This window comes from Vanacampus margaritifer, chromosome 15 (assembly GCF_051991255.1).
Source record: "Vanacampus margaritifer isolate UIUO_Vmar chromosome 15, RoL_Vmar_1.0, whole genome shotgun sequence".
Classification (NCBI taxonomy): domain Eukaryota; kingdom Metazoa; phylum Chordata; class Actinopteri; order Syngnathiformes; family Syngnathidae; genus Vanacampus; species Vanacampus margaritifer.
This window is the reverse complement of record NC_135446.1, coordinates 10,734,772-10,749,403: the sequence shown is the minus strand read 5'-3', so window position 1 is coordinate 10,749,403 and position 14,632 is coordinate 10,734,772. Positions and strand designations below refer to the sequence as shown.

Sequence of the window (14,632 nt, the reverse complement as noted above, 5' to 3'; positions counted from 1 at the left end):
CTGCATGTGAGTAATCAACTATTCTCACGTTGCTTTTCAAACAAACAACAGTTAGTTTAGTGTGGCCATGTTAAAAGGGAAGACAAATGTCAACAGTGCATTGCCTCCGAGCATAGGCGTCGGACACGTGCATCACCTGAGCAAACACCTGCAGCCGTAAGCTAACATTAGCATCTGCAGAGCTGAATACCTTGGAATTAGAATGAGGAAGGGTGTGTTGTACAGCAGTTGGCCTAACATCCACTTTTCAAGCAATTATTTTGTTAGAATATTCATTTGGACGATGCAGCATAGTTTTGAAAAATAGGCTACCCCAAAAATGGCAAAGAATTACTTTCAGACTCCCCACAGGAAAGTCCAAGCTGAGATTCGACCCCAGAATCCCAGGCGTACTCGATCACTGTGCACACAATATGATAACGATGCAATAAAGTTATCATTTAGCAACATCAATAGCAAACAAGGACTGCTGATCTCATTTGAACTCTGGTTGCTAGTCGCACAAGGTGTGTCAAAACAGTCCCTCTGATGAATTTAGGTGTGGAGTCCACATATTTTAATAATAAAAGAAAGTATGAATGAAAAGTTCAGCTGTTTTAAAATAACAAATATGTAAAAAAAAAAAAAAAAAGTTTCTAACCCTTACCCTAACCCTTTTTTTTTTAAACAAAATATCTATTTTAAATAAAAAATCGAATGAAAATGTGTCTCAATTTTATTTGAAAATGAACATTACGAGCTATCACATTACTTTTATATATATATATATATATATATATATATATATATATATATATATATATATATATATATATATATATATATATATATATATATATATAAAAGAATAAATAAAATTCAAAATGTTCTAGTAGACGGTTTTTATTTTATTTTATGGGGGAGCACATTTCTACTTTTACCACACTTTTCGTATAAAAAAAAATTGTGTGATTTCCTGTAGCAAAATTGTGACTAATTCTCATCTGATTCTTTAATAATTTAAAATAAACTTAACATTTTTATTAAATAATTATATATATATATATATATATATATATATATATATATATAAAAGAAAGGTTACATTTTAATTAATTAATAAAAATGTTAAGTTTATTTTAAATTATTAAAGAATCAGATGAGAATTAGTCATATATATATATATATATATATATATATATATATATATATATATATATATAAAATAAAGGTTACATTTTAATTAATTAATACAAATGTTAAGTTTATTTTAAATTATTAAATAATCAGATGAGAATTAGTCACAATTTAGCTACAGGAAATCACACAATCTTTTTTATACGAAAAGTGTGGTAAAAGTAGAAATGTGCTCCCCCATAAAATAAAATAAACCCATTTGAATTTTATTTGGGGTTAATCAGGGGCTGAGCTGACTCCCATTTAACCTGAGCTTGATTGGTTAATTCTGAACAGCCACATTCCAGTTATATGAGTGTGCTGCATGGTGTAATCTCATAATTGCAAATATTACAAATGTTTTCAGATGAATTGTGGTGGATCACATTAATGGTGAAAACCTTGTGAAATGACGTCTTGGTGTTTGACCTGGGTTGTGTAGACTTTTTGTATTTGTCTTATGTGGGCTAAAATGGAAAAGGCTTGGCTGTTTGTACTCTACCCTACCCTACCCTACCCTACCCTAAGGTTCAACGTCCCTCCAGAGATTGATTCATTTCCGTTATTGACTTGTTTTGTAATGGTCGACGATTTCCGCAAACAGCGTTTTATTGTTTCATGACATCTCTCCTCCTTCACTTGTCCCTGTCATCTCCCGAGGGTGAAAAGGAAACCTGTGAAATGCCGCCGACGTTTGTGCGCAGTTGGCGAGCACATTAAGCTGTCATTTGCATCAGGTCACATGCAAGTGATGTCTGAACGTGCTGTTGCCGCCGACTGTATTTTCAGATAAACATCAAATTCAGATTGTGCGGTGAACTCGTCGGACTTGTTTTTGTCGTGTTAATCCTCACTTATTATGTGTGTGGATTTGGTAAAATGATCCTGGAGTTAGATTGTCAGGGAGTTTCCAGAAGCTTTGAAAACAGTCCTTTTCTAACGTTTTAAACAAATGACCACCTAAAGAAAATACTTCCCCCCCCTAAAAATTAATTATTGTAAGCCACTGTGACATAATGCATAGTTTGAGCATTAACACTGTACTTAAATATGAGGGAAAAAAACCTGTACTTAACGATTGATTCAATTTAAATGTGTTGAATTAAGTCAAATAAAATTTGGACCTGAATGAATGTTTGAAAGCTACGGAGTCCCTGAAGTGACATAAAAAGAAAACCTTCTCGTTGTAACGAGAAACTTTTTCATCAGGATGAGAAACGTTCTCTTGTTTGAACGAGAACGTTTCTCATTAGGATGAGAAAGTAGCATGAGAGACCCTATAACTATATTTCGGTTTGCATTCCGGAAATGACAATGCAGAGGACCTCGTTCGGTACTATTTTCACCCGGGACGTTATTATAAGGACATTGCTGCTTTACTTTCAAGCTGTCACCATTATGTTGTGTCAAAGAGACATTTTAAACGTCTGAGGTCTTGTAGTCTGTTAAATAAGATAAGACATTTCTCATACTAACGAGAAAAGTTTCTCATTAGGATGAGGAAGTTTCCCGTCCTAATGAAAAACAATTTCACTCTCTCCAAATGTCACTAAAAGATTAAAAGCAAATGTATTGTGCTTAGAAGTTAAATACAACTCGCTGTACTCAACCAATGTACTGTACTGGATTAAAATAATCAGTAGCATTATGCGCAGATATTTTTTAAGAACATCATTTATCCACAATTTTTGTTTTTGTTTTACCTTATTCATTTTTTTCTTAAAAAAAAAAACGGGTTTTTTTTTTCATGGCAGTTATAAAAAAGCGTCAATTTGCTTATATTTGCTGCTTGCAGTAAGGCTCGGTCCATGTACATCATATGGAGTAGTTCTGAATCAACATTTACCAAATAATGTGACAAAAAAATAACTATTCACCAGAGATGCTGATTATTAAAAGTAACGTGTGCATTTTTCTTAAAGGGACAGTGAGATATTTTTAGTTGATGTTGATTATGGTTAACTTCCACATTTCTTGAGCGATTCCAGTCGTTTAAATTTTAAACTGTTCAGCTCATTTACAAGAATCAGCAGTCCCATTCAAAATTTCTGCGAGAATTTTTCTAGTATACTAATAATACTATCTATCTAACTATTGAAAAAAGTAGTAATATTTTGAGTTGAGTTGAGTTTTGAGTTGTCATATTATCCAATTATGAGATATTTTATTTATTTACCCCCTGCTTCCACTTTTCTCGACCAATTCAGTCCATTTAGGTTTCACGTTCAACATTTCAACAACTGAAGAAATTCCACAGAATTTCAGTTCAGCTTCAGTTCTTCAGCATTCACATTTTCTAGGTTTTTTTTCTTTCTCTTAGCCGCTACTAACTGTGTTTTCATTTTGCTTGTTAATTATATACAAAGGTGACTTAAAGTGGTTCAAATGTGCTTAATCACCAGTAATGGTGACTTCATGCTACAGATGTCAAAGATGAGATGACAGAAAAAAGCAAGTGTTGCCAAAGTTTGAAAGTCCCATTGGAAGCTCTTCCACTAACAATTGAGTCACACATTGTTGCTATCTTTATTAGGGACAGTAGAAAAGTGACATTAGGAGTAGCAGAAAGAGAAGCGAGATGGTTTTAGTTCTCTTGTTAATCGGATTGAAGTTCCGCAATTATAGAAACTTTGTGGCTGAGTCACAGCGGTGAGGGAAGTTTATGTATCAGATCCTTCCGCCCGGCCGTGGCCACGGGGTAAGAAGGCCGTTTGAAGGTGTCATAGTGGGAGTGGGGATGTTTTTCCTTCTTCTTGAAGAGATGGCTGTCAAAGCATGCTGATGCTGAGAGATGGCTGGCAGGAACAGCAGGTTCAGCTGTATGTGTCCGTCAATAATTCAACGAGAAACAACAAAATGCAACCATCGGTTGGCGACAGACACCTTTATGCAGATATAAAATTTGTGATTAATCGTGAGTTAACTATTGAAATCATGCGATTAATTACAATTTTAAAAAAATAATCGTCGGACGCCCCAAATTTTTATTATTTTTTTATTTTTTATTTTTTTATTTTTATTTTTTAAATTGTAATTAATCACATGACTTCACTAGTTAACTCAAGAGTAATCACACATTTTATATCTGTTCTAAATCATACAATACATTTTTTTTTAGGTTTTCATACTCTTGTTAACAAAAGTGGAAAAAAATGTGAAACTAATACAGTTCAAATTAATTTTTGACGTCTGTAGCCGTCAATGGCAGTGAATGAGTTAATCAGTGGGATGATGAGTCTCAGGTGTAACCAGTGGGAGAAGAAAAATTTTTTTAGGTGTGGTGTGGGGGTGATCGTGTTGCGTCTGGTCATTACGGACTCACGTTCTCTGTCCAAGTGGAAACAAAATTTAAACGAACTGTAAGTAAATTAAATCAGCATTGTGAAGTCGAAACTGGAGTGAGTCTTCGTCATTGAACCACGCGTCAAAACAACAACCCACAGGTAACCATGGTGACCGATTTGATTGGCAAGATGGTCACTACAGTAGACACTGGTGAAATCCATAATGCCGGCTAATGTTGAGTTGCCCAGATTGTTTCAGTCAATTGACCTACGTACTTCCCAGTGCAATCACAAAAGTTTACTGGACATCCGTGGACGTCCTTGAGTGTCCTTTGTGTCTATAAAGTCTTTTATTTAAAATTGATGCAGCATCCATCCATCTTGTCTTCAAATTTTGGACGTTGAACATGAATAAAAACACCTTAAATGTCATTCTTTTACCCTGAAATTTGATTACTTTTCCTAAAATGACCTCAAAATACACAAAAATGACAATATTCAAAATTTCAGTTTTTGTACAGGTGCTGCAAAGTTTGTGTTTCAGGTCAAATTTGACCATGAACATTTATTTTAGATTTAGCAGTATATATATAGGTTGAGTACCCAAACACAGGGAAGGCAGTCGAAAATGATTTAATTCAATGAAAAGGCAATGTACTAGGATATACATAATACTAAATAAACCAAGTCCAAAACAAGGGTCAAAGCCCAAACAAACACTATGAAATCTAACTATGTACTCAACTCGATCGATGGACGTAAACGTGGTTCAGTCGGTACTTAGTTCATGTATTTACCCGAGGCTTTGTGTCATTGTGCACTTCCCGCAAGGTAGGCATAGTCTAAAACGGGAATTGCCGGTTAACGAAAGCTATCTTGTCATGTTCATATTTTGATGTCAAAACTGAAAATAAAATGATTAGAATTGACCATACAGTTCTAATACTTTAATGCTATGCTTTTATACTACTCAGATGTGACTAGCAAACTGTACATAACGATACTATGGATAAAGAAATTAATCAGAATAGGAAAAAAAAAGTTACCTATATAAAGTATACGCGTAGGTGTTGTTTTATTTTTAAATCCGATTAATGATGACATGACACAAAAGTTTCGGATGCAAATCTTACACAGATCTTTATTGTTCTTATACTTATGTAAGTTAATGGTAAGTACACCTTTTCCCATATTTTCTTTTTCCAAACTCAACATGCACATACAAAAACCTTCTTTCTACATACTCTTTCCAACTATGACAATCTTGTATATTCTTAATAATCTTTCTTTCTATTTCCAAGCTTTCTGTTCTCTTCAGCAACATCCTCTTCTCCTTCATCCTTCTCGAAACACTTTCTGTAATTCCATTCCTCTGGTGCAAAGCAGTGTCCACAACTTCAATTCCATGAAAGATGCTACACCGAAAAGTCTCCTTCGAAACCAAATATGGCTCAGTTCCAAAATCGGTTTCAGAACATCATCTCATTTCGGATTTAAATTACGCCGATGCCAGAACAAAACAAAACAAAAAAATGCAACTGTCTCCTAGCACTTTTTGGTTTAAGGAATGTATAAAAATAAGACGTCTTGTTCACTTGTAACTTATGTAGTACACCTTAATTTATCTTCCTGTCTTATCTAAAACACGTGCCACCTAAAAGCTAAAACAGTGCTCCTTTTAATACAGCTAAGAAAAAATACCACATAAGAATATAAAAATGTAAAACTACACCCCTCTTCTTATGCAGGATAAAATGGCTTAAATATCATTAATGGTAAACATTTTTCCCTTTCTTTTTGACTTTGGTTGGGTTTCCCAAACGTCAGGTTAGGATCCAAAATGGCAGACCAACAATTTGATGTCTGTGTATATGTTTTTAAAATATCATGTTTGGGAAACCTTGGTCTTTGGGATGGAATTAAAAAGCAGGGGTGAGGTAAACAGCTGCCAAAGTGGACAGTAACACAGAACACTGTTGTAAAGGTACGCACACACAATGTCACACATAAATACAAGTCCCACTTTTTACGTGTCTATGTACATAAAAATTGTCTGTTTTCTCCTTCCACGTTACACCATCGTCTCTTTTCTCTTCCCTAATGAATAAAGGGACTTCTTGTCCTTTTTGGTCTTGTGAGACGCAGGCGGGGGAACAGGTGATGATGACGTGGAGGAGGACGGGGACTCGGAGGGGGATGGGGTGGCGGTGCCACACGGTGAGCTGGGGGCGGACTGGGTGGTCCGCCGCGGGCAGTTCTCGTCCGTCTCCTCCATGTGGACGATGGCGGAGACAGAGGATGGCCGGCGTTTGGAGCGGACGACCGTTGTCGTCGTTGGCGGCGAGGCGGGCTCTCCGTGGGGCCGGTAGACGGAGATGGCGCTGCGTAGGCAGTTAAGCCACTGCTGCTTGTGGAAGACGTCGTTGACCTGCAGTGTGTGTGACTGCGCCTGGCTGGGGTCTTGGGCGCGCACGCGGAAAATATTCTTGGCTAGAATGGAAATAAGAAAAAAAAAAACAAGTTCACGGCCAGTCCAGACTCAACAATTGGATGCCAAGATCTCTCAGAAAACACACGCCTTACCTTTGTCGGCGTTGCTAAAGGCGCCTCTGAACGAACCGCCCATCCTGACGTCACCATCCTGCAGGTCGTCCAACACCAGGTCCTGCACGGGAATGGGCTGCCGGTACACTTGGAAACATTGGCGCTCATTCCGGATGACCGAGCGGGTCAGGACGAGCAGCTCGGTGAACAGGAACACGTGCAGCTTCTGCCAAGGAGGCAATGACAAAATTTAGGCTTGGCTGCTACCACAGGGGTATTGTGCACATAAAGGTGTGAAGTTGTTTTTTATTTGTTGGTCATTTAGGGTGCCTAGCTCATTCACTGCCATCGGCGGCTATAGATGTAAAAATTTCATTTGAACTACAGTATTTCGATTAGTTTCATATTTGTATCCACTTTTGTTAACAAGAGTATGAAAACCTGGAATTTTTTTTATTGTATATTTAGAACAGATATAAAATTTGTGATTAATCGTGACTATTGAAGTCATGCAATTAATTACAATTAAAAATGTTAATCGTCTGCCGCCCCTAATTTTTAACAATCTTTTCTTTTGTTTTTTTTAAATTAGGGGCATCAGGCGATTACAATTTTTAATCAATCACATGACTTCACTAGTTAACTCACGATTAATCACAAATTTTATATCTGTTCTAAATATACCATTTTTTCCCTAGGTTTTCATACTCTTGTTAAAAAAAAGTGGTAAAAATGTGAAACTTTTTTGACGTCAATAGCCGTCAATGGAAATAGTTCAAATGAATTTTTGACGTCTATAGCCGTCAATGGCAGTGAATGAGCTAGGTTGGTTTTGTCTGGCTACTCCAGCTTTCTCCGACATTCCCGATTTTTCATCTGAAACTCCTGCTCATGTATTTCGTTATAATGCCATATCCTAACGCTAGCATTGCCTTGCTGATCGGCTGGGAGAAATCGACCCCAGTTCTACTCCCTCAAAGTGTCAGAATGCTCTGCTTCCCTGACTAAGTGGCAGTCCGGCTTGATAAGATAGATCAGGTTGTGTATTCATCTCACCGTGCCGCTCTTGTTGCGAAGCTCGCCGTGACACAGCAAGCTTTTGCACTGTTCAAGGCGGGGATCTCTCTGCCGATCATCCAGATACTCCAGCTTGTCGATGTAGTACAAGCACTCAGACTCGCCCTTCTTCATGTTGATGTCGGACAGCACCCCTTGGATGATGGTGATCTGAAGACAAGGTATGACTTAAGTCTCACGGTCCGTAAGGTTAAAGGGCTTTCAAAAACCATCTTTTAGTTAGTCCTTACTGCTTGTTCTAAGCTAGTGGCGTCCGGATGCTCGGGTGGAGTGTGTCTCAGGATCTCTCTGAGCAGCAGTGGGTATTTGACTAGGCGGGAGCGTGGGATGTCCAGGAAGCTCCAGAGGTCCAGCTTCCGGCTAAAGGGTGACTCCAGGCAACGCTGCAGAAAGTCCTGCACCCGCCGGTCCTGTTTTTTCTGGTCTAATAGGGCCTTGGCAGCCAGCTGGTTGCTGCAGTACTCTTTGTAAGCGTCCAGCCTGGGTAGCTACACACACAAAAAAAAATGCTGTTCAAGTACCTCTCCCTTAAAGCATTTTTGATTTAGATAATTAATCTGAAATGAAACTTACCCAATTGACGACAATCTGACCGATCTGGCCCACGGTTCCGTTGGAGCCTGTCGCTTTGGAGAGCTGGGCCAGCAAGTCCTCGTGCAGAGGGATGTAGGCGTCCAGGTTCCCGAAAATGTGCGAGAGCTCCTCTTCGGACATTATGGAGAGCTTCAGCATTGGGTCATGGTACGCCTGTAGAGAGGGAGGAAATTGTTAAATAAATCCCCATTAAACCGAGACGGGAGGATGTTAAAAATAGTTCTTAAAGGCAAGGGTCGACACAAAAAAGATAGAGTGGAGGATAAATTCCTGGCTTTTTATAGTCCCTGGCTTGATTGTGTGGAGGGCCTGCCAGGCTTTGATTTAATCTGTTTGCTTTCTGAGTACAAACCTTGCGTGCAAGTTGGAGATCTTCAATCAGGTCCTGTTCTCCACGAGACAGCTCAAATATGGCCTGAGGAAGAGGAGAAAGGGGTTGGGGGAAGGTAGAGAAAGATACACATGAATCAGGGTGTTTTTTTACATTGGGACAACCCAATACCCCTTCGATTAAAAGCCAGACTTGTGCCGGGTGCCAAGCCAGTGAAGTCTAAGTCTTTCTGGCTGCCGTCTGTTCAAAAGTGCACAAAGTTTATAGCTCCTGACAGCTGGATAAGATGTCAGACATAAGTGGGGAGGTAGCTTGCCTCGTTGGCTTGTCAGTTCCATGTGAACTTACACAGACTGGGAAACAGGCCCTGTGAGGGCTTTTATTCTCATTTAGACCGTTTGACACACATACTGCAGGTACATGCGAAAGTAGTCTGGACGTACAGTGCTGTCTGGATTGCTGAACCACACAGGCTTCATTCTTTTAGTCTGATGGGATTCTCACCTCCTGCCGCTTGATCTCTTTGGTGGTTAAGGTTTCCTTCTGGTGTACGTCGAGTGTTTCCGACCACAGTGTGCTGTTTCTCCTTTTAGGCGGTGTGGGGGCCGCTGCCTTGCTGCAAGGCTTCTGGGGCACGACCGGCGACTTGCCATCGCTCCGGAAGGAGGCCTGCAGATGGAAAAAAGCCCCGCAAGTCAGACACACCGTGGTGTTTTCACTTAAAACATGCGAAAAGAAAGCCCTTACCTGGATGGTTTGGCCGAAGCGCCGGACGGCCCCATTCTTCACCGGAGAGATGAGGTTGGCTAACGACGTCACCCTGCCGAGAGAACGGACACGCTTGTTGCTTGGTTCCTGGATTAGAAAGACAAAATAAGGAGGGAGAAGTGAGACAAGGAAGTAACAGAATGAATCAATTGGTAATGCCAACTGTGAGACCTCAAAGGCGAGTCCCTTGTGACTTCCTTGTGATCAAACCCATTGAATCATAAATCCTTTTTATTGATTCCACTTCCATGCTTTTAAGCCAGGAAATAGGAGGAGTTGGAAGATCATGTTTTAGCTAGACTGATTGGCGGAGCTCAAAGGGCAGACAATATGGAGGCCAAAGCGGCTTCACCAGCTGTTGGCTCCATCATGTGAGAGGCAGGCGGCCGGCCCACCCTGCATAAAGACCCCCTCTTAGTGCTGATCTGGTTGGAAAGGGGTCTGGAGGAATGCCAAGAATGCACGAGACTCCGCTCTCAGCTGTTCGCCGTCCTTTCCCCCGTCCTGACTTTCTGCCTGACAACAAGCCCTCTTGAAAGTGTATCTGTGGGAGATAAATGCTTCCTGGTGACTCGCTGCTCTTTAACTTCCTTTTCCAGACAGACAAAGCAGTGTGTCAGGCGGGGTGGCTTTAACGTGAAACAGACCGCGGCGGCAAGTCTGGGAAAAGGGGTCCTCATCGTAAACCTGCAGTGAATCTGTCCCCCTACTTCAATGTTTACATAGAGTGGCGTCGCTCCATTGGGGATGGGGTGTGCAATTCTGTTCACAGTGCTTCTGCAAGTTGACACAAGTTTTTTAATAGACTAGCGTGAGAGTAGAGCTACACCTGGGCCAGGTAACCAATCCCCCCCCCCCCACCCTGGAGAGTTCGAAGAGAGCTGCTCGGCCGCATGCCAACAACAACACAGAGCAGTAATCAAGAAGATGAAGCCATGCGTTCAGACCACAGAAGTTCTTCAAAATCATTATAGGATCAGAATCACAACATTCAATTAGTTTGCGCCATCTCACATTTGAAGTCTCTCATTGAGTTGCTTGTGTTTTCTCCTGACTCAGCCCAGAAGTGATTTTTGTCTTGGATCAGTGAAATCTGGGAAACCACTGAAGCGCAGCTGTAGAACTGATCCACTCGCTCTGGTGTGCCCTTTGAGCTGTTATGACTGTGGTTGCTGGGGTCTCAAGACGCCGAACCGCAACTTTATTAAGCCCTCTAGTGGCAGAGCCAGCACATGGTTGCCACATGGCGGGATACGTTGACTGTGTTAGTCCTTGGGAGCGACTCATTTGTGACCTATTATTATCTATGCAGACATTGAGAATACAACTAAACACCAAAGGTGAGGCGACGGTGTTTTGGTCCCATAGCCTAGCCTTCCTGTCCTGTAGCGGACTAGTCCATGACAAAAAAGCCAATGATCTTGGATGCTGTGTGTCAGAAAGTAGTTTTTTCTTGCAGAACTCCAGTCCAAATTGCTGAAGTCTCTAACTATTGTCAATGGAGAAAAGAAATATTGTTGCACAATCTCAATCCAAACCCAAGGCTTTTAGGTTACTTTGATCTTTATTTAATTGTACGGTGCGCTGAAAACTCCAGATGTGCGCTTTTGCCTTTTACAGCAAAATGCTGAGACCAGAACCAGACCTCAAATGACAGAGCCAAGGTCATCAATAAGTCACTTGTGAAAGTCTGGGAACTGGCTTGTGGAGAATCGTCTCCAGACTTCACAGAGCCTCAACAATTTACCGTCAGTGAAACCACAGGTTGGTGAAATCCCTTCCCAAAGACAACTAAAGGCACAATATCAACTTTTACAGTAGAGAGACCAGTCCCACGTTGCTCTACTGGATCTTCAAGTAGTGAAGAGTTGCTTATTTCTAAACCTGGACCAAACCATAACAAATTACCTCCCTGCTATTCCATTGTTTATGATACTTTAATTATGATGAATACACATTTAAGAAAAGCCAGCAAATACACAAAACTGCGTGTGGTAGCAGAAAGTGGCTTTGTTTGGTAATAGTTCAAAGTCTTGAAAGTAGTGAGCCAAATGAGAGAAAACACAATATATAAGCAGTAGTTATCTCACCTCTAACTCCTTGTGGGCTTGGTTCTGGTGGTCTATCACTTGCAACGTCCGTTTGATAGGCACCAAGCTTCCCAGTTCATCGTAAGCCACCATAGCTTTCAATAAAACACGATATCCGTTTTCTTTAATCCTTTTTTCGAATCGGGCTCCGAGTAATCCACAGAGAGAGAAAAAAAAATAAGTTAAAAGTAATAAATAAATAAAATACCTCTGATTTACATGAGCTCTTCTCCCCTAGTGGGACAGAGCTATAAGTTAAACTCCACCTCACACGCTCTCTAAACTTTGGTCTGCTCCAGACAGAGGGTGGGAGGGCTTTATAGCTGAGTAGGAGACATGGGAGGAGAGTGCAGCCCTTGTGGTGGCAAATGAGGCGTGCTCAAAGTTTGGTGCGAAGTGAGAGGGCGCACCAGCATGCTTATATTGTTCCATACACTCAGGACTAAAACAGTAGCGAGAAAAGGCAAGAACCCAAGTTAAGTTTACTGCTAAACAGAGTTTTGATGCGGGTTTTGATTGAACTTTGTACAAAACCATGTGATTGGCTCAGGTGGCCAGATATTTAAGGTGAAGAGTAGAACAGGAACTGTGATTAACTGACTATATTTGAAACGTTTAGAGCGGTACTCTGGTTTCACTAGCTTTGCTGGCCTCAGCAAACCAATAAATGATCAAAGACATGAATTGAAAGAGAAAAATATCTTGCGTTTTCTGCAGAAATGTACTATTCCCGTCACAATTGCAGTTCACTCACATAAGGTTTTCTAATTATAATTCAGAAAAAGAGAAGATATTAACGGCATAATAATAATAGTAATAATAATAATTACAAACGATTCAATTGATATAAAAATTGATATAAAAATGAAGAAGAAGAAAAAAAAACATGATTGCAGAATATTAAACCACATTTAAAAAATGACAATACAAAAGAAACATGAATCACAAACTACTGTACAGTATTTGAACTGAAGAATCGAATTTAATGAAAACTAACAAGCGAGCTGTAATTGAGCAATTTATTGTCAAAAGTAACATTAGTGAAGATAAGGCCAAATAAGAGATGGAAAGATAATGTAGGATTTGCTCAATTTCAAAGTGCAAGCCAGAGGATGCTCAAAATATGAGTTCTTGGAGAGTAAAGACAAAAGCAGCCAACCCCCACAGCCTTGTGGGGAAAAGTGTAGGAAAAGAAGAAGTAACATTCGTAAAAATTTGACAAATTACTGATAAAAATGGGTGTTTTTATTTTTAAAAAAAATTGCTAATAATGATATGTAATTCATTTAATTGCTTTCTCACCTTTGTTGATCAGATTTTAAATAGAGGCAGCAAGAGCTGCAATGGAAATTAATGCTTGAATTAGATGTTCTTCTGACAAGATGCGCCGTGGTACCTGTCGTCATGATGATCGGAAGTCAACCAATGTCAATTTCTGTCGAAACTGCTCAAAACCAAGCTATTAATGAATGGCTTCATCATTCTGTGTTTGGGAATCAATCATTGTAGTCTCTGTTTGGACCTTTTTTCTTAAACAGTCCTCTTATCAGTGTCATCAGGCCACCGGGGGATGTCTCATTTGAATATCAATCGCAGCGGGGCACTGGGACATTCAACCAGATGTTTGAACTGAAACCTGTATATTGAAGATTGGTGGGGAGGGGCGGGATCGGGGGTGGTTGTGACTACCACCCATTTGATTTGTCTGTTTCTCTGTCAGTTTCAGTTAAGTCAAAGGGAAAAATGTAACCCCGGGGCTTTGTTTCACTTCAACTGCACACGAGCTAAACACTGACTGACAACAACACCTGAATACGCAGAATGTTTTGGGCGTGATCCGCCGTCTTAAATGGAGGCGCCACCAAAAACAGTAACATGTAAAAGCCATTCCGAAGGCAAATGGATGAGAGCGTCACGTCGTGGACTCTGTCCTCCTGCGTCAACACCGAGGTGTGAAGCCCAATACAGACTTTGTGCTGCTGCTGCCATGTGGAGGTGATAAAACACATGCTGAATGAATGAGCCGCATAGTGGTTGACACCTTTTTTTTTTAGGGGTTGTTGACCTGGTGATAGGGAAGCACACCAACAGGCTGATGGTTCCAGACTTTGGAAATAGCACATTTCCCCATTGGAAATAATGGTTAAGGTGTTAATAAGTGTGGCCATCATTACCATTTTATGAACTCAGCGGCAATTTGTAAAATTGCACTTGGATGTTCTTAATGAACAAGTTAACTGGTGAGTGTCATTTTTAACATAATCAATTGTCACATCAGTGTAAAAAAAAGATTACCAGTTAATAATTGTTAACTCTTTAAAAAATAATAATAATAATAATAAGACACCTTTCATTTTTACGACAGAGGTATAATGCTAATGTTATCTTTTACATTTCACTGCCATCAATTACGTCTCTCAACGGGGATGGGTGGGGGGGAGCGTCGATTAAAATAATAACAAATCAATGGTCTATGTATATAGAATTTTTTAATCTAATTCTGGTTACTTAATTCTGCCTGTTAGCGAGAGCCACCACATCGTGATAACTTATATTGATGTTTCTGCATTTGGCAATTTATTATTATATTATATTATTAGTATGGGATTTATGCACATACACATACTCACCCACATACAAAAAATAATAATAATAATAAAAAATATATATATATATATATATATATATATATATATATATATATATATATATATATATATATATATATATATAAATTAATTTTTGAATAAAAAATAAAAAAGGAGAGCAATGATGACATGTCAAATCGA

General features: G+C 39.5%; 1 protein-coding gene across 1 annotated transcript; it reads right to left on the bottom strand.

Annotated features, from left to right (window-relative positions):
- Positions 1-5,553: 5,553 nt before the first annotated feature.
- net1 (neuroepithelial cell transforming 1) lies at positions 5,554-12,154 on the bottom strand. Its single transcript, XM_077545136.1, has 9 exons — positions 11,844-12,154; positions 9,733-9,840; positions 9,490-9,654; positions 9,007-9,069; positions 8,634-8,807; positions 8,291-8,548; positions 8,040-8,210; positions 7,023-7,209; positions 5,554-6,929 (listed from the first exon to the last, which is right to left on the bottom strand). Exons 1-9 carry the CDS (start codon positions 11,934-11,936, stop codon positions 6,511-6,513), a joined length of 1,638 nt encoding a protein of 545 aa, XP_077401262.1. The 5' UTR covers positions 11,937-12,154; the 3' UTR covers positions 5,554-6,510.
- Between the last annotated feature and the right edge of the window lie 2,478 nt (positions 12,155-14,632).

Bases quoted from the DNA above. Each gene is read 5' to 3' on its own strand.
- net1 (XM_077545136.1), bottom strand. From the start codon at position 11,936: ATGGTGGCTTACGATGAACTGGGAAGCTTGGTGCCTATCAAACGGACG. The intron at 8,808-9,006 runs GTTTGTACTCAG...CCCTCTCTACAG, and splicing joins ATCTCCAACTTGCACGCAAG to GCGTACCATGACCCAATGCT. The intron at 7,210-8,039 runs GTGAGATGAATA...CCTCCTTGGCAG, and splicing joins TTCGCAACAAGAGCGGCACG to AAGCTGCACGTGTTCCTGTT.